The 20,765-nt window shown below is 43.8% G+C and overlaps 1 protein-coding gene across 2 annotated transcripts in view; it reads right to left on the bottom strand.

Moving 5' to 3' along the window:
* Nucleotides 1–551: 551 nt before the first annotated feature.
* Nucleotides 552–20,765, bottom strand: part of SRSF7 (serine and arginine rich splicing factor 7) — a 27,077-nt gene continuing 6,863 nt past the window's right edge. Inside the window, exons 2-9 of one of the 2 annotated variants that reach the window (XM_074989201.1) lie at nt 11,754–11,934; nt 11,229–11,405; nt 10,290–10,364; nt 10,105–10,206; nt 8,701–8,748; nt 4,711–4,755; nt 4,073–4,108; nt 552–2,819 (exon numbers count right to left, since the gene is read on the bottom strand). In XM_074989201.1, the coding sequence (XP_074845302.1) occupies nt 2,762–2,819; nt 4,073–4,108; nt 4,711–4,755; nt 8,701–8,748; nt 10,105–10,206; nt 10,290–10,364; nt 11,229–11,405; nt 11,754–11,934 (722 nt within the window). In that variant the 3' untranslated portion in view covers nt 552–2,761. The remainder of the gene's footprint in view (nt 2,820–4,072; nt 4,109–4,710; nt 4,756–8,700; nt 8,749–10,104; nt 10,207–10,289; nt 10,365–11,228; nt 11,406–11,753; nt 11,935–20,765) is intronic. The other variant, XM_074989202.1, reaches the window with a different exon arrangement.

Raw genomic sequence — 20,765 nt, 5'->3', positions numbered from 1 at the left:
TGACCTAGAAAAAGAACAATTTAAAAAAAAAATCCCACTGATGGAGAAACCGCCACGTACCTGGGGAGGCTGTTCCTTTAATTACCTTCATGGTTTAAAACGTGAGCCTTATTTCTAGTCTGAATTTGTGTAGATTCCCCTTCCAGCCATTGGCTCTTGTTAGACCTCTGCTAAACTGCAGATTCTGTGTATCAAATGGCTGTTTCCCACATAGATATTTACCGATGGTGGTCCAACTGCCCGTTATTCTTCTCTTCAATAAGAGCCCAAAAACCACCAGATGGATCAGAGCAAAGGTCTAGCTAGCCCAGTACCCTGTTCTGCCAACAGTGGCCAATGCCAGGTGTCCCAGAAGGAATGAACAGAATAGGTAATCAGCAAGTGATCCATTCCTAACAACCCCCTCCCAGCTTCTGGAAAACAGATGCAAGGGCATGCAGCTTTGCCAGTAATGGACCTATCCCCTGTGAACTTATCTAGTTCTTTCTTTGAGCCCTGTTACAGTCGTGGCCAATAGGCTAAATCAATTGCACCTCATGAGACTTTCACGGTAAGGCACATTTTCAGTTTTTTAATCATTCTCACAGCTCTTCCTTTTTTGAATATTATTCCTGAATTGTGGACACTAGGCCTGGGTGCAGTCTTCCTGTAGTGCCAAACAGTGATAACATAACCTGCTTAAGTCTATAGTCCCTTTATACATCCAAGGATCACATTACTCTTTTTGGCAACAGCATCACACATAGACATCATGTAGCTGATTATGCACTATGACCACAAATCTTTGGTTCCCAGAAGCGTCTGCATTGCTCATGGTTTGGGCACTGCTGTCCCCTATCACATCAGAGGACAGCCCGCCTGCATAAAAGCTGGTTCTGCAGATACTCTCATGACAACTAACTGTGCACTACACTGTTAAATTCTAAAGAAGCGCAGCACCATCTTCACCATTGTCTCGGCTGGTCTGGAGGAGTGAAGAGACAGATGTACCAGTACAGTAATTTTAGAATCTGCAGATTTATTGTGGAGTAGGTTTGTCTTAACAGTATAGACGAGAAAGAGCTAATTAAATGCAGTAGCATCATTTCATGTGGCGCTTGTACGTGTTTTACTGTAAAACTGCTAGACAATGGACTGTCTATGATGAATGTCATCCTAAGCAATGACTTCTGGGTATATTTGCTGCATTATTCCAGCAGAATCATACAATATTGTTGTTTTCTGCTCCCCATTTTGCAGTCTTGTTTTATGGATATTAGCAGAATATTAACCAGAGCATAGTTAGAAATGGGAGTGGATGCTTCTGTTGCTAAGCAACAATGCACTGAAAGTATGGAAATCAGACCCCAGAAAAATCAAGACTAGGCATCAAAGCTAGGAAACTGGCTAATCAGGGTTAGAATTAAAGCTCTCCAGTGAAATATTTTTCAGAATGTGGGGACTATTTAGGGACTATTTACCTAACTTAAGTGGCATCTAACATTAAATGAGAAATCTGTTATCTGAAAATTGTGGGTTACCCAAAAATTATCTTATGATCCACAAGGTCATTTAGCTATTTAAGGTACACATTAAAAGTTTACAACTTTTATAAATGTTATGAATGTGTCATTAGCCTCTTCATTAGAGTCCAAACAAGTCTGCTCTTTCAAATTCAGTGGATATTTAAAACTGTTCTCTTTAAATGGTGAAACTGATATCTAACTACATTAAATAAAATAGCCCAGAATAAAAAAATAGAGCTCTTTTAATATTAGCAATAATGCTTGCAGTCTGACATGTTTTGCCAATCAGATAAAACCCATAGACAGCCAGTCTCTGTTTCAATATGAAATGCCATGTTTTCTTGCTGTTCCTGGCTACAGACCAACAATCAGGCTTTCAGGAGTTTCACATGAGTCATTTTAAACTCTTTAGCCATATATTTGCTATGTGCACTACAGAATTTACCAATATGTATACATTCAGGTTTTGTCTGCCAGAATATAGGCTGCTTTCTGATTGTAACACGTTTTGCAGTACAGTTCTCAAATGCACAGTTTTGTTCAGGTTTTGTTTGGTTAAACTAGCTGACCATAAATGTGTTGCTGTATAGCCTTGTCTCTCCGAACATTAACCATTACTGAAAGATAATCTGCAATGCAAATACCACGCTTGTGCCCTTCTGCTTTGGGATAGAGAACATTTACTTTTTTGTAAACAAAGTAGACGTCAGAAATTCATACTCTCTATACACTGGAAGATTACGATGAACAGAGGAGATCTCTCATAAATGCTATTACAGGAAGTTATGGCAACTGAGCCATCAAAGATTTTAGTTAGTGTTTAAAATTTTGTTGTCATCCATTTAACTCCAATAAAAATTTCTCCTCGCTAAAGAGTATTTAAAATCCACTGGGAAGAATATAATGGTTTGGGGATGTTCTTTTTTTTTTTTTGTTGTTGTTGTTGTTAAGCAGTCGGGCACTACAAGGAGGTTTTTAGTTAGAATTACACATTTTATTTCAATGGGTCAATAAAAAATGTCAGTAAAAGTCCCACATTTTCAGATCACAGGGTGTTAACACATACAACAAAACAACTCGTACACTAATCTACTGATGTAACTTTGCAGAATTTTAAAGATCCAGATCCATGCCAATTGTTATCTGATTAAAATACTCTTCTAGAACTAAGCCCTGACCATTTACGAAGACACCACAACATCCCTTATAATAATGTAAACAAAAAACATTCTTCCCAGAAGGTTAACTTTGAAATTTCAGTCCATTCTTTCAGGGCTTGCACTTCTCCTTCGAGGGCTTCCAGATGGTGACCGACTGAAAGTGAAAGGAAAGCAGACCTCAGTTGGAGTAACTTTAGCACTGAACTGCATGTTCAACACCATTCATCATCACTAGAAAACCCTTTCCTCCCAGCACTTATGAGACTACTGAGTTAGACTTTTAAACCAGACTTTTCATATGTACACTGTTAGATGATATCCTCAGAAGGCGTAGGAAATCTCAAGTCTGCTAAAGATTCATTAGTAGCATTTTAAAGTTTTTAATTAATAAATACTTGAAGATTTGAAGCCTTTTATAAAGTGTCTAAAAGAATAGGAAGAAAAGGAAGGCTACAAACAAGGCCTCAGCGTAGCATGTCACAAGCCACTCTGGTTCCTGTGCACTCCTTTTCTCAGGAGACTTTTGCCAATCTTGGAAGGGTTGTCCCCCAGTGTTCAGAAAAGCACACTTAACCAAGTTAATGAAGAATGGTTACAAGTGGCTCAGACTAAAACTGAAAAAACAAGACTCAGGATTAATCACATACAAACACAGACATTCTAGTAAGAACTGATCTGGGTTACAAAAGGGAATGCAGAGAATTTTACCTTACTATTACCATGTACCAGACTGTACAGCCGTTTGTTAAAACAAAGCATCAGCAAGGATGACAGCATTTTGAGTTCATTCAATCTGATGAGTGTTACAAGAAGTTTTTGTTTTGCTTCTCACATTTAATCTGCTTCTAGCTTTACTCTGAGCCACTTCCATTTTCCTCTATCCTTAATATTATTAAAATTTTTCCTCTAGCTACAAATATCCCTTGTGAAACTAGATTCAGTCCTTCTAAAAAAGGTTTAACAATAAGCTTCAAGTAGCCTGTTGCACCTTTTGCAAAGTAAGTTAGTGTCAGTGTCACTGGAATTTTTAAATAGGTTGTTTAAAATGGATTTTCCTTGTGTCTATTTCCTCATCAGTTTAATGTGCTTTTGCTTATCTTTGGCATGGACCTCAGGGAAACCTTCACAGAGGATGGAAGGCCTACAGCAATAGCGCAAGAAAAGCTTTCCATAGTGCACCACGTTCCCACTTTCTTGGGAGTAGTTTACCTCTCAGTGTGCCTCACTTTAATATGTGTTGCATGCCTTAAGGGAGCCCAGTCTATCCAAAACATGCCTTGTAGCGCTTATAGTAAAAGCTCCAGTAACCTCAATATCGGCAAATGCTGACTTTTCAGCAGTGATGACAGGACTAATACTGTGGTATGTGCTACACTCGGCAATCTTTACTAGCGAGATTCAACTTACCTTCTTTTTGGAGAGGGGGATCTTGATTTTGATCGGCTGTAAAACAGAAAGAAATACTTAGTGACAAAACTTAAAACATTACTTTACATTATAACAAAACAACTTCTCCCATACTTTAACACAGTGAGAAAAATCTCTTGGTCAGCATTTTTCATAGGTCTCACTGACATGTCCAAAATCTCTTAAAAGGGTGTGTAGGGGCATCAAAATAACCTCTACCATCCTTACTGCCTCTGGAGTTAGACAGGCCTCTGCAGCAAAACCTTTACCTATTTTGAGAGTAGTGTTTAACGGTCACAACAATTCTGTGACGGGGTGGAGGAGAGGAACAAGTTGAAGTGAGAGGAATTAGTACTGTGATAGAAACTAAATAGTCAGAACCAAAACGTGGAGTATGAAACACCCCCAACCCCCAAACACCTGCAAAGAAAATATTTTATAGCAAGAGTTATTTTTCCAGTAGAAAACGCACTAAATATTCACAAACTTTGAAGTAAATCCCAACGAATAAAAATGTTTGCAATAATACCCTTCAAATGTAAGTGACATATTGGTCCAAGCAAAGGCCCTTCTGAATCATGACAAAGTAACTCTGACATCTAAAAGATCTAGTGCAGACTTCAGCATGACAAGCTCACCTCTTAGCAGGTGAGCCAGATTTAGATCTACCATGGGACCCAGACCTACAATGGGAGAGAAATAAAGCTCAGCAAGGCACCAGTGGGATGCATGTATAGTGAAGTTACCTAAACCAGTGAAATGGAGGGCTAGTGACTGACAGAAAGAAATCTACTTGCATGAGGGTTTTTTCCAGTTAAAGTTTCAAAAGACAGCGTTTTAATTTAATGCCACACCTTACAGGTCAGTGGATTAACTGCTGTGGTGTCCTCACGGGTCTTTGGCTCCATCAATGATGATAACCAGAATGATGTTTGTGTATGTGTGCATGTGTGTGAGTGTGTGTTCAATGATGAGCCCCAATGACCACAGCAGAGGTCCCTCAAAGACCACAGACCAGGTAAGGACTGAAGGTGCCCAGACAGGATTTATTGCCAAGCACGGTACAAAACAGTTGTTAGGTACAGTATACTGTATTGATACACTGTACATATGTACCTGTGACAATGTACTGGCACAGTCAATGGCAATTCCACTTCCCCCCAGGTCAGACAAAGACGATCCCCTCAAGACATCACATTTCATGCAGGTACAAACAAAGCACACTTTACTGCTGACTGTCAGGTTACCACCCTGGGACGTTGTCAGGTTATCATCCTTTGACACTACTTAGATACCACCCATCACCCTGTACCTCATGGTTTGGTTAGATCATCTCTTATCCCATCATGCTGTCATTTTAGACCCTTTCCAGAAGCGGAGTCTGTATCTGTGAGGAGGAGGTACCAAGGTCTTTTTTAATGAGCTGGTGAGACCTTGTGATTTCAACTTATGACCTGTACCAATTATTGTTCTACACCTGAGATGATTACCAATTTGTGTTCTGTACTCTCAGCCCTGCCTGTGCCAAGTTCTCTGAGCAGTGGCCAGCCTCTTGCTCACAGCTGAGCTTTGCTTTTAGCCATGTTTTGTCTGTTGTTAGTGAAGCCTCAGGCCTCAAACCAGGCCTGTGCTGTATGCGCTTAGGCCTTCATCTTACTACACACCCGTTAGATATTACTTAAGACAGTTCAAAGCTACAACTAGTATTTTCACAGAAATAATTATGCACTGTACAATAAACCCTGAGATACATGCAACCAAGTTGCGCATGTCTCAGGTTAACATGGTTGCCACCCCTGACAGGAGCAGAAGAGAAATTCACAATCTTCATGTTGTTCAATTGCTTTTGTATAGCACTTCCTGACACACAAGACAGTGCATCCAATTAGTTTATGAAGATGCTTAATGAAGACTGCTACAGTGAGCCCATACTCTGAACTTCATTGGGGTAGAAACTGTCACTTTAAGGTATTTTCAGAAGCAGAAATCTTGAAACAAGACACTGATATTCTTTACTTGTAGCAATCCCCAATAGTCAGCTGTTAGCTTCTGCATTCCATCTCTTCTGATGTGCTCATTTTGTAGGGACCACTGACCATTCCCAGAAGCAAGCATCAATAGTCATATAATGAAATATACCAGCATATTTTCAAGTCAGACGCAAGTTGTTCATTCATATTCATTTGTTTGATTTGTCCTATTTCTGCAAAATGGCAACACTTATCCCATTTCCTTAGCTCAGAAAATCTTTCAACATTAGCAGGAGAGCAGTGTTCCTTAACATAATGACCATCAGAAAAGAGTTATCTGGTGCTGTGATTTTTGTGATACTTTTAAAACTAGCAGAAGGATAAGAAAGTTTAAATAGATATGGAACTTTTACAGCTGTAATGCCAAACCTTCCCTTTGTTCTTCTGTAAAGAAGCCATAAGAATTGTCTGCTTACGTGAAGGTCTAATAGTGAATATTACGAAGCCCTGCACAGTGAACAGTGTTAGTGTTTTGCTACTTTTCAGTAACTCGAGTCCTGAAATCTCTTTTGTGACATAAGAACATAAGAACGGCCATACTGGGTCAGACCAAAGGTCCATCCAGCCCAGCATCCCATCTGCCGACGGTGGCCAATGCCAGGTGCCCCAGAGAAGGAGAACAGAAGACAATGATCAAGTGATTTATCTCCTGCCATCCATCCACTTAGCTGCATACTTGCAATGGAACAGGTTTGCCATGAACAAGTTTAATGTAAAAATGAGAATTCTAGATGTAATCTCTTCAGCTGATGACACACTGCTGACTCAGTGAAAACAATCCTAGAGCTAAAATTCATTAGCCAACGGTATGCAGGGTTATTCAAGAATCTCCCTTGCTGGCACAGATGTTAAGCTTGAATAGCGGTTCTCTGAACATTGCCAGCATTTAAAGTCTGGGCAGATTCAGTGAAGGTGAAAGGAATGGTAAGTGAAGAAGTGAACTTGGAGGAACAATTTGAAGGCTCACTGTGCCACGAGTACGACAATAGGCTTAAGGAGCCCACTTATGCAGCAAGAGAAAGCACACCACACTTCTCCTTCCCTCAGCCTCTACACACAAGGCAGGGCTTCTCATCTCACTCCCTCTCAAATCTAGTGGGTCTTACGCACAAAAGCTCGTTACCTAAGAAATAAAATGTTTAGTTTTTAAGGTGCTACAGGACTGCTTGGTGTTTTGGGAAGCTACAGACTAATATAGCTACCCCTCAGAGACTACGCACTCACATCAGTACTTCTCTCTTATCCTCTACCTCCTCCTTTGCTCCTTCCAGGTAGGATTCACCTCTCCTGCCTCACTATCAACCAGGGCTTCCCCTACTCTCTGTCCTCCCTTCCCCAAGAAAATTCTCACCCGCCCTCCCCACTTACAACAGGGATCCTGTCTCTTGCCATCACCAGTACCTGACTTTTCCTCCCTTCCTGGAAAGGGGCTTTCCCTCTAGGTGCTCCTTTCTCTAGCCATGCTTCCCCCCTCAGCCCAAACAGCACGAACTGCTGCTGCTAGTAAAAATGGAAGGGAGACAACTAGGAGAGAGCTCTTCTTTCATTCTGCAGCCCTCAAAGACAGGGAACAAACCCCGCTGATGTGGGCAAGAGCAGAGATTAGAAAAGCACCATCCATAAGGCTCAGAATCCCCAATTTTAATTGTCTTTGCATAACACACAGCAGAAGAGCTGGTCCATGACTGCCAGCTACACTGTCCATGGCACAGCCATGCACAGAGTACAGCTTAGACCATTTCGTTACAGAAGTATTAACGAGAACTCAGTCATGCAACATTTTACACACTGTTCTTTAAATCTGCTTTGAAACATTTAATTCCTTCGATCCATTCTGTACAAAACAGTTCTCCACACTATTATGCAACCACAACTAACTGTTGATGCCCAAAACAAACAAGCAGTCACGTAGCACTTTAAAGACCTACAAAATACTTTATTAGGTGATGAGCTTTCATGGAACAGACCAACTTCTTCAGATCTGGCCATAACCCAGATATGGATGCCCAGTATGATTCAGAGACTAGCATTCAGACAACCCTCATCATCAGTAACTAAGAATCTGGGCTCTAGTGAGCTTTTCAGTCACTTGCCCTGGGCACATATCCATGACACCACAGAATACCAAGAATCTGGCATGGAGAATCCTTGGGAGAGAATGCTTTAAGTAGTAGCACAATAGTACACTTTGACTTCCTGCAGGCTAAAAGCAGGAAGGAATTATGATTTCAAGTAGGCAAGGTGTGTTTAAGTACAATAACTTATTTTAGTTTCAGGTAACTTAAGTGTTACTCATGCGTATTAACTGGCATACATGCCTACTGGTTTATGCACTGAAGGCTTGCCTGTTGTTCACCATCATAGATTTAGATCTAACGTTTCCTGTCAAACTACAGATAAAGTAATAAAAGTTATTACAGATGAGACAATGATGTACAATTTTATAACATTTCATACCCCAAACTTGCTGAAAAAGAAGTTTAGACAGCATCAAGCATTTACCTAGAATTAAAAAAAAGCCGAATGCATTTGAACACAAGTTAACTCAGCCTGCAGCTATCAGTTTGTTGCTTTAATCAAGCCTGTCAAAGATCTTACCTGCTTCTTGGCCATGTAACAGACCTTGATCGTGATCTGGATCTAGATCTAAGTTTAAAAAGAAACTAATAAAAACCAATCCAGCTCCATGAGAAACTATTAAAACCATCAAAGTAGTCCTTGTTGCTGACTGATACCAAGATGTCTGTCAGAATCACAAGCACTTACAGCACACATAGGACACATACACATGGAGGTATGCTTATCTCATAGAACTGGAATGAACCTCAGGAAGTCATTGAGTCCAGTCCCCTGTCCTCTTGGCAGGAACCAGCACCATCCCTGACAAGACTTTTTTTAAATCTATTTGCCCCAGACACCTAAATGACCTCCTCAAGGGCTGAGCTCACAAGCTGGGTTTAGCAGGCCAATGCTCAAACCACTGAGCTATCCCTCCCATAGATTACAAAGAATAAGGCTAAAGGTTTAACTATGTAGTCCCAAAAGCTCAGTGTTTGTCTACATAGTGTGGTAAAGTACTGCACATTAATTTGTCCATGTAGCTCTTTTTTGTTTGAAATAGCACCATGCTAAAGCACACTAGGGACTCTTGAGCACCACCGCCAGAGACTACCCAGGCCAATCAATGCACAAACACACTAATGCTTTTTAGAAGTCACACTGTGGTTGTGCATGTTTGTGCTCCACGTAAACAGGCACTCAGAGAACTCTTTTATAATACAGTAAACCCTTGATAGAGTGGACCTTGTTTTACCAGACATCAGTAATGATGGACATCCGCTAGCCTCCCCACAAAAGAGTAGAGTAGAGTACTGAACTCTATAATTCTGTAAATGGCGACTCACCAGAGACACCACTGGTCCCCCTATGACTGAGACCGCCACAGTTGCAGGGTCCCTGGCTGCAGCTTGGAGAGCTGCAGCTGCCATCTACCCCCACCCCTTGGCTGAGATTGCTGCAGCTGCAGGACCCCTTGTCACGGCTTGGAGACATGCCACCGTGTGTATCCTGCTCCCCCAGCTGAGATCTGCGGTGGTGATCCCAGCCACTGCAAGGGACCTGCGTCGGGGAGAAGGGATGGCAGTGGCGGCTCAGAGCCAGAGGAGCCACTGTGCTCAGGGCAGAGCATGGGCAGCTGGGAGCTGCAGCAGCAAATCCTCGGAGTAAATCCTCCGATGTAATGGACTTTTGGTTTTAACGGACACCCTTCCCCACATTAGTCCGTTATACTGGGGTTTACTATATCTCCTTTAGTTTAAGAACTCAAGTTAATGCATTTGCCTGTAGCCCTTTTGAGGGAACTACCATTCAAGCTCTTATGGTTGTTGGGCCTTTTTCAGAATCTGCTCTGCAAACATGTGGAAGTACACCCCATAAATACGCTCCGATCCACCACCTTAATAAAAACATTATCCAACAGTTATTGTGCATAATAACAATTACCTTGATCTTTTTAAAGAACCCGATCGGGACCTGCGGGGTGAGGCAGATCTAGATCTACGAGGAGAGATAGATCTGGATCTGCGAAGGGAAGCTGACCTGGACCTGCAGGGGAAATTTTAAAAATACAATTATGTATTGTTTGATTTCTCTTTTTAAAGAGAAGCATGAGACAGACTGAAACTCACCTCCTACCACGGCTTCGGCTACGTGATCGAGAATACCTTCTTCCTCTGGACCTTGAGTGAGATCTAGACCGTGACCTAATGTTAGGTTACAAAAAATAACTATCAGAAAACAACCACAGCAATTAGTGAATGTGAGCCTCTGCTGCAGTCAAAATTTCAGACAACTAATAATTAGTGTCTGTCAGTTGGAAAAAGCTCAGGGCCTATTTGTTTTGAGTATTTTTACTACCTAGAAAAGATGTTAAGCTGAATTACATTTTAGAATTACATTATAATATAAAACACTGTAATGTGTATTTAAAATAAACCTTGCAAGTTTGCAGGTCGACCCTCTTTGGCCCAAGGTCTAGCAGATCTAGACGATCTAGAAGTATCTATAGCCGATCGCTGCAGCTAGGTGTTCTCTTCAATCTAACGACGATCAAACTGACAGCCAAATGAGCCAGGGTGAGGCTTGATTGATGCAAGAAGATTTTTCTAGGTGGGAATGTGGTCAATCTGGTGTTCCTCTTTCTAAACCGGAGGGGGCCCCAATTGAAAGCCAAATTTACTGTTACGGCGATCACCGACTCAAATTTTCTGCCCTTTAAAGAATAAGGTGAAGCTAGGTGTAGATGGCTCGAGGGGATCTGGCCTCTTATGCTGATCACCTCAAGGTCTAGAAGGATCTTAATTGTCGGATTTTGCAAGGCGCCTCAGCATGATATCTTAAGGCTCGTGACATTCTGAATCAAGGCGACTGACTCAAACGAAGAAACCTGAAAGGTTTTGACCAGGTTGATTATTAATATATTAACATTTAATATGAAATAACAAATTGTAATATATGCCTCTATAATTACAGCATTAAAGTTAAATTAAACTGGCATAGCATTTCTTGGCTAATGGCTACACCAGTAATTGGTGAAGAGAATCAATCACTCCTTTTTCCACACATACCTGCTCCTCCTTCGTCGACTATAGCGATGACAGTCATAAGCATAATGACCTTTCTCCCCACACTCGTAGCATCGGTCATTGGGATCAAAGGGGCGCCGCGCGGGCGGCCTGTCGTAGCGGGAGCGACGGGGCATGCCTGTTGACAGCTCGACTCTCACTCGGGAGCCACAAATCACTCTGTAATTTGATGTATTCAAAACAGCAATTAATAATCCGGTATTTTCTCTCATCTAATACCTATTAAATAAGAAAACCATCACTAAAATTTGAGAACTTCCTTGCTGTAACAGAGCTACAGCTTTTAAGCCCTCAGTCTACACCTAACACTTAGTTGGTCAACCTAGCTACATTACTCAGGGGTGTGGGAAAAAAAGCCCAAACCAGCCCTGTTGTGGGCACATGAGGTTGATGGAAGAATTCTACTGTCCTCATCTCTCAAGGGTTGTATTCACTATGGAGATGCTTGTAGTGCAGGTGTATCCTTAGTAAAAAGTTACTGCCTCCAGAAATACAATACATTCGTACTTTCCATCCAAACCTCGAACTGCATCCTCGGCATCTCTAGGGTCTTCAAATTCCACAAAGGCAAATCCTGGAGGATTTCTTGCAATCCACACTGTGCGTAGGGGGCCGTAGTAGCTGAACGCTCGCTCTAGTTCTCCCTTTCCAGCCCCGGTGCCCAGGTTCCCCACGTATACCTTGGTCTCTACAAAAGCAAAGCATACTGTTGCTGAATGGCTGAGTAGCTCAACCCATATCTGCAGCATCTCCCTGGCTGAGCAACATGGTTGGTGTAGTCACAAATGTAATGTTACTGCTACCATCACAATTTACTACTGGCAGTACTTCCGGACAATCTTGATGTTCTTTTTTGCTGCCCTGTCACAATCTGCCGTCTCTGCCTTTCCCATGCTCCAGACATGGGCAAGAGCTGGTCTGGCTAACACTTGGATGCGGCTCATAGGCTGCATCTGGCCCACATACTATTTATAGCTAGCTGACAAGGTAGTGGCAGGGGCCCAGAGCTGTGGGCTTTTCAAATAGCTGTAGGAATCTGAGGTCCCAAGGCAGTGCAGTAACAGCGGGAGCTGAGAGCCTTTTAAAGAGCAGCAGTTTAAAGGGGTCTGGGCTTGCAGCTCCCAGCCCCTACTGCTACTGCACTTTCTAGCCACGCCCTGGGGTTCCTATGGCTATTTAAGAAGTCCACAGCTCTGGGCCCCCGCCGCTACCTGGCAGTGGGATATAAACAGTATGCAGCCCAGGGGCTAGATCCACCTGCGGGCCATATCTTGCCCGCCTCTGCAACAGATGCAAAATGATTAGGTAAGAAATGTGCAGCCCCAGAGAATTTGCCAACACTGTGGACAGGCTCCCAGCAAAAATTATTGCCCACCCCTGCCATATTCCCATACCAGGTAGAAAAGTGTAACAGATGAGACAGACCTATCACAACTTGCTACTTCTCCCCTCTCCCGTCCCTCTAGTCCAGATGTCTTCAGATTCGAGGATGGGGGGTACACGATGCAGGCGTATGCACACGCTGAGAAGCTTTAGGGGGAAAAAGTTACAACAGTGGGGTACAAGTAAGCAGTATATCACTTAAAATTTATATTACTATATATTTAAAGGGATCTCTTTGAATCAATTACGTATGGAACAGCTTTCATATGAGGAAAGGTTAATGAAACTAGGCCTTTGCAGTTCGGAAAGGAATTATTTAAGGGGGATATGATAAAGTTCTATAAAATAATGACTGATGTGGATAAAATAAAGTGTTAGAACATAAGAACGGCCATTATTGGGTCAGACCAAAGGTTCAGCCAGCCCGGCACCTTGTTTGCCAACAGTGGCCAGTGCCAGGTGCCCAGAGGGTGTGGACTAAAGACAATGATCAAGCGACTTGTCTCCTGCCATCCATCTCCAGCCTCTGCCAAACAGAGGCCAGCGATACCCTTCCTACCTCTGGCTGATAACCTTTTATGGACCTAACCTCCGTGAATTTATCTAGCTCTTCTTTGAACTCTCTTATAGGCCTAGTGTTCACAGCCTCCTCTCGCAAGGAGTTCTACAGGTTGACTGTGCGCTGTGTGAAAAAGAACTTCTTTTATTAGTTTTAAACCTGCTACCCATTAATTTCATTTGGTGTCCTCCAGTCCTTATATTATGGGAACAAACAAATAACTTTCCTTTTTCATCCTCTCCACACCACTCATGAGTTTATATACCCCCTCTCAGTCTCCTTTTTTCTAAACTGAAAAGTCCCAGTCTCTTTAGCCTCTCCTCATAGGGAACCTATTCCAAACTCCTCATCATTTAAGTTGCCCTCTTCTGAACCTTTTCTAATGCCAAAGTATCTTTTTTGAGGTGAGACCACATCTGTATGCAGTATTCAAACTGTGGGCGTACCACAGTTTTATAAAGGAGCAGTAAAATATTCTTTGTCTTATTTTCTATCCCTTTTTTAATAATTCCTAACATCCTATTTGCGTTTTTGACTACCACTGCACACTGCGTGGATGTTTTCAGAGAACTATCCATGATAACCCCAAGATCTCTTTCCTGATTAGTTGTGGCTAAATTAGCCCCCATCGTATTGCAAGTACACTTGGGATTATTTTTTCCAATGTGCATTACTTTACTTATCCACACTAAATTTCATTTGCCATTTTGTTGCCCAGTCACTCAGTTTGGTGAGATCTTTTTGAAGTTCTTCAGTCTGCCTTTGTCTTGACTATTTTGAACAGTTTAGTGTCATCTGCAAACTTTACCACCTAACAACTTACCCCTTTCTCTAGATCGTTTATGAATCAGTTGAATAGGACTGGTCCTAGGACTGACCCTTGGGGAACTCCACTCATTACCCTTCCCCATTCAGAAAATTTACCATTTATTTCTACCCTTTGTTTCCTGTCTTTTAACCAGTTCTCAATCCACGAAACTATCTTTCCTCTTATCCCATGACAACCTAATTTACACAAGAGCCTTTGGTGAGGGACTGTGTAAAAGGCTTTTTGGAAATCTAAGCATACTATATCTACTGGATCCCCCTTGTCTGCATATTTGTTAATCCCTTCAAAGAATTCCAACAGATTAGTAAAACATGATTTCCCTTTACAGAAACCACATTGACTATTGCCCAACAAATTATGTTCTTCTACGTGTCTGACAACTTTATTCTTTACTATTGTTTCAACTAATTTGCCTGGTACTGTTGTTAGACTTACCAGTCTGTAATTGCCAGGGTCATCTCTAGAGCCCTTTTTAAATATTGGCATTGTTGGCTGTCTTCCAGTCCTTGGGTACAGAAGCTAATTTATAGGATAGGTTACAAATCACGGTTAATAATTCTGCAATTTCACATGAGAATTCTTTCAGAACCCTTGAGTGAATACCATCCAGTGCTTGTGATCTGTTACTGTTAAGTTTTTTTATTTGTTTCAAAACCTCCTCCAACGACACTTCAGTTGGGGACAGTTCCTCAGATTCATCACCCACAAAGGACGGTACAGGTTTGGGAATCTCCCAAACATCCTCAGCCATGAAGACTGAAGCAAAGAATTAGTTTAGTCTCTATGAAATGGCTTTATCATCCTTAATCGCTCCTTTTGTATCTCAATTGCCTAGGGGCCCCACTGGTTGTTTAGCAGGCTTCCTGCTTCTAATCTACTTAAAAAACATTGTGCTATTACTTTTTGAGTTTTTGGCCAGCTGTTCCTCAAAATCTTTTTTGGCTTTTCTTATTACATTTTTCCACTTAATTTGGCAGTGTTTATGTTCCTTCTTATTCACCTCATGAGATCTGAACTTCCACTTTTAAAAAGATGCTTTTTTCCATCTCTCATTGCTTCTTTTACATGGTTGTTAAGCCATTGTGACACCTTTTTAGGTCTCTCATGGTTTTTAATTTGGGATTTACATTTAAGTTGGGCCTCTATTATGGTGTCCTTGAACATTTTCCATGCAGCTTGCAGGGATTTTACTCTAGTCACTGTACCTTTTAATTTCTGTTTAACTAACCTCCTCATTTTTGTGTAATTCCCCTTTTTGAAATTAAATGCCAGAGTGCTGGGCTGCCAAGGTGTTCTTCCCACCACAGGGTGATTATTTACTCCTTATAAGAACTAGGGGTCATGCAATGAAATTAATAGGCAGAAGCTTTAAAAAAAACTAAAGCGTAAAAAAATACTTCCAACACATAGTCAGAGTGCCACAGGATGTTGGGAAAGACAAGACTATAACAGGGTTGAAAAAGAACTAAGTAAGTTCATAGAGGACATGCCAATCAATGGCTATTAGCCAGAATGGGCAGGAATGGTATTAATAGCTTCTGTCTGCCAGAAGCTGGAAGCGGGCAACAGGGAATGGATTACTTGATTACCTGTTCTGTTCACTGGGGTACAGAAGACAGGATGCCAGGCTCAGTGGGCCTATGCTCTGACCCAGTATGGCTGTTCTTAATGCCTTACTGTTTTTATAGTGTTCAGTGAGAGTTGCATGTTAATTTAAAAAAAAAAAATTACTACAGTAAAAGCCATGTTATCCAGAGCTCAGATAATGCTGGGACCAGCTGCCACAAAGCCGCTCCCACTCCACCAGCTGCACCCAGCTGAGCAGGGCCAGCTCTCCCTGCCAGGACTGGCTGAGTGGGGCCAGCTGTGCTGTGGACCCTGCAGCCCAGGGGACCAGTGTGTCCCCCTCCCTCGCCCACCGACTAACCAGCAAATTTGACTATCCCACAGTCCATTCCCTAGGGATGCTGGATAATCAAGCTTTTACTCTATATGTACTTGTGTGATGGGGGATGGCAACAAGGAGTGTAAATACTACAGACACAATAGGGTGCAGTCCGGGATCAGAGCAGTGGCTTTCAAGACAACTGTACTCCATTCAGCTCCCAGATTAGGCCCACATGCAAAATAAGCATTCCCCTCCCTTGCTTCCCTTGTTTGTGAATTGCTCTGGGGCATAGGTGGGATATAGGCCATGTCTGCACTGGCAAATGTGAAGTGCTGGCAATTACAACACTCCTTAGAGCACAGCAGGCAGGATGCTGTTGGGCATCCGCATTGTCAGCCACTAGCGCAGAAGCCTGAGCAAACCTGTGGCACTTGCAGCAGCTTTTGGAATGGTGCACTCTGGGCAGCCATTCCACAGAACATCTCTTTCTCTTGTGCTGCTGAGCATTGTGGGAAGGCCGGGGGAAACAAAGGGCATCCTGGGTCCTGTCCCATTGCCCTGTGGTGCATCACTTCACATTCTAGTGACCCCTGTGCTTCTGTCCACATGTGGTGCCATCTTTTATTCTGCATGCTCTTTCTCCTCAGTCTGTGAGACTGGATGCCCAGCTGTTGAAGAAAATGCTGATAGATCTCACTAACATGTCTCACAAGGCATTCGAGTTATTCTGATTTTGCCAAGTGAGAAGGAGGTGTCCATGCAGCATATGTATGACATGAGATTTCTTGTGGCATTCACAGACGTGCTGACCACAGTGGAATGCCGCTTGCCTCGGAAAACAAGCATCGAGTTCTGGGAGCACGTTGTCATGCAAGCTTGGGATGACAGGCAGTGGCTGCAGACCTTTTGGATGAGGAAAGCCACTTTCATAGGACTGTGTTCTGAGTTCGCTCCCACCCTGTGATGCAAGGACACACGAATGACTTCTGCTCTACTGGTGGAAAAACATCTGGCGATCGCACTGTGGAAGGTGGCTACTACAGACAGCTTCTGCTAGGTCACCAATCATTTTAGAGTGGGAAAGTCGACCACTGGACTCCTGTTTATTGAAGAGTGCAAGGGCACTAATGGCATCCTACTCTGAAAGACCGAGACTTTGAGCAACATCAGTGAAATTGCGGATGGCTTGGCAGAGATGGGCTTCCCAAACTGTGAGGGGGAGGGCGTGATAGATGGCACGCATACTCCATTTCTGCCACCAGACCATCTAGCCTCCAAGTACCTTAATCGCAACGATTATTTCTCCATGGTTCTGCAGGTGCTTGAGGACCACGATGGGCAGGGGTCAGCCGCATGCAGCTCCCGAAGCACGTGCGACTCTGACTCCACTTGCAGCTTTGAAGGCTGCTTCTGCTTAACCAATGCCTGTAGTTAAAACGGAGTTAATTGTTTTGTTTAAGCGGTGGCGGCAGCCTCCACAGCTGCAAATGGAGTCAGCGGCAGCAGGGAGCCCAGGAAAAGGAAGCCAGCATAGCTGCCCTGCTAGAGCCATGATGAGAAGCAGGAGGCGGGGCGGAGCAGAGATGGACCACCCCACACTCCAGCAATGCACTGCCCTCCAGTCACCAACAGGAGTTGTGGGCGGGCACCCCACGACCGTGCCAGGGAGACAGGGGAAGAAATCAGTTGGCTTCCCCCAGCCATGGCCAGCGCCACTGCCTCCTTTCCCAGGCCGGGGATGCCTTGTCTTCCTCTGGCTGCCACCCTGTTGGTGCTGCCTGGATGCTGCAGCCTGCTTCGGGCACTGCCCTCTGCGGCAGCACCCAGGGAGAGAGCAGGTGGCGCTGCACCAGCCGCGGCAGGGAGCCACAGCCACAGGGGAAGAGAGGCAGCCGCTCTTCTGCCAGCTGTTGCTCCCCACTTCCCTGCTGGTGCTGCAGCCGCCAGCTCAGAAGCGCCTACCTGTAGCACCTAGCACTAGCACCGTCGCTGTCCAGACCACACAATCTGCCTGTGTTGCAAGGGGAGTGGGCGGGGCACCGGCTCTGGGCCACCTCCTCGTACCACAGCAACTGGGGAAGGTGGGCAGCACACAGTAAATTCTGGCAATGGGGGTGGTGGTTTGGGGTTGAAGGGGTTAAACCTGGGGAGGGGGGTCAGGTTTGCAGGATGGGGACCAGATTTGGGTGTTGAGGTGGGTAAAGCCTGGAGATGGGAGTAGCTTAACTTTTTAACTGGTGCAAACTGTGTGCGCACTATTCTTAAAATAGGGGCATTAAAAAGTATGGTTTGAGTATTTATAAAGGACTGTCTCGTATTCATGGGAATTGCCGCTCTTGACATATTGATTTTGTAAGTGAATTTGAAAAAATGGCTCTTTCCGCTATTTCAGTTGCAGATCCTTGACCGTGGGCATTTCACAGGCATTCATGCTGGCTAGCCCGGAAAGGTACATGACGCATTCTTCTTTCAGAACACAGGCCTGTTCAGGAAGATGCAAGTGGAGACTTTCTTCCCAGATCAGAAGATCACCATGGGGGAGGTGGAAATGCCAATGGTGATCCTTGGAGTGCCTGCCTACCCCTTAATGCCATGGCTTTCCTTATGAAGCCATGAGCTGGGAGGACCGACAGCAGCAAGGAGCTGTTCAGTAACAGGCTGAGCAGGAGCAGACTGTGGAGCGTGCTTTTGGCTGTGTGAAGGCCCGCTGGTGATGTTTGTATAAAAGTTGTATCTGGCCACTGATAACATCTCTAGGGTGACAGCCGTGTGCTGTACCCTCTGTAATATTTCTGAAGGGAAGGGTGAAAGCTTCACTCAGGGCTGAACCTTGTGTGTTAATGACACGTTACCTCCCCTTGCACCTTCTTCCTGACACTTCAGACAAAGCATTCCTATTCACCACCTATTATTGTGCTTTCACTGCTCATGTTTCAGACAAAATATCACTATTGATCACTGTTGTCAAAACTATTTTATCATGTGCTAGGTTGGGTTGTCCTTGTACTGTCCTGGTGGAATGTCTCACATATTTGGCATGTTATAGCAATACCGCTGCTAAGTCCAGATCCTGGACGCTGACTTTCTGGCAAACATCTGCTTTTAATAGGGTCTGTCTGTTACTCACAGTATAAATCTTAGAATTATAGAATCATGGGGCTGGAATGGACATCCAGAGGTGAAGTCCAGCTCCCTGCTTCAAGCAGGATCAACCCAAACTAAGTCATCCCAGCTAGGACTTGGTCAAGCCTGGACTTAAAAACCTCTAAAGGGATGGAGATTCTACCCCCTCTCCAGGCAATGCATTCCAGTGCTTCACCACCCTCCTGGTGAAGTAGTTTTTCCTAATATCCAACCTACTCCTCATCCTCCGTAACTTCAGACCATTGCTCCTTGTTTTGCTATCTGTCACCACTGAGAACAGCCTCACACCACCCTTTTTAGAGCTCCCCTTCAGGAAGTTGAAGGCTGCTATTAAATCACCCCTCACTCTTCTCTTCTGCAAACCAAATAAGGCCAAATCCCTCAGCCTCTCCTCATAGGTCACGTGCTCCCAGTCCCTTAATCATTTTCATTGCCCTCTGCTGAACCTGCTCCAGCACATCCACGCTCTTTCTATACTGGGGGGGGCCCTAAACTGGACCCAGTACTCCAGATGTGGCCTCACCAGTGCTGAACACAGAGGAACAACAACTTCTCTAGATCTGCTCGAAATGCTCCTCTTAATGCTCCCCAATATGCCGTTAGCCTTCTTGGCTACAAGGGCACTCTGTTTACTCCTATCCAGCCTTTCATCCACCATAATCCCTAGGTCCTTTTCTGCTGTACTGCTGCTAAGCCAGTTGGTCCCCAGCCTATAACAATGCTTTGGATTCTTCCATCTCAAGTGCAGGACTCTACATGTCTCCTTGTTGAACCACATCAGATTTATTTTGGCCTAATCCTCCAATTTATCCAGGTCCCTCTGGATCCTATCTTTACCCTCTAATGTACCTACTTTTTTAGCTCAGTGTCATCTGCAAACTTGCTGACGGAGCAATCCAGTCCCTCATCCAAGTCATTAATAAAGATGTCGAACAACACTGGCCCCAGAACCAAGCCTTGGGACACTCCACTTGAAACTGACCGCCATCCAGATACTGAGCCACTGACCACTACCCATTGGGCCTGACTGTCAAGCCAGCTTTCTATCCATCTTATAGTCCAAGGATCCAATCCATACTTCCTTAATTTATGGGTAAGAATGTTGCATTAGACAGTACCTAAAGCTTTCCTGAAGTCAAGGTATATCACATCCACTGATTTCCCCATGTCCACAGAGCCTGTTACCTCATCATAGAAGCTAATCCGATTGGTCAGGCAGGACGTGCTCCTGGTGAATCCACGTTGACTACTTTTGATCACTTTCCCCTCTTCCAAGTGCTCCAAAATGGATTCCTCGAGGATCCATCCCCATTATTTTCCCAGGAATTGAAGTAAGGCTGACCGGTCTATAGTTCCCTGGATTGTCCTTGTTTAAAGATGGGCACTACAGTTGCCTTTTTCCAGTCATCCTGGATTTCTCCTGATCTCCAAGAGTCTTCACAGATAATGGCCAAAGGCTCAGCAATGACGTCTGCCAATTTCCTCAGTACCCTGGAGTGCATTAAATCCAGACCCATGGATTTGTGTACATCTAGTTTATTCTAAGTAGCTCATAACTTGTTCCTTCCACACCAAGGGCTGCTCTCCGTCCCATACTGCATTGTCTAGCACCGTAGTGTGGCAATGGTCCTTGTCTGTGAAGACTGAGGCAAAAAAAATCACTGAGTACTTCAGCTTCTCTTACATCATCTGTCATTAGGCTACCTCTCTCATCCA

The sequence above is a fragment of the Carettochelys insculpta genome, chromosome 3 (assembly GCF_033958435.1).
Source record: "Carettochelys insculpta isolate YL-2023 chromosome 3, ASM3395843v1, whole genome shotgun sequence".
In the NCBI taxonomy this organism is placed as follows: Eukaryota; Metazoa; Chordata; order Testudines; family Carettochelyidae; genus Carettochelys; species Carettochelys insculpta.
This window is presented reverse-complemented; position numbering and strand designations above follow the sequence as displayed.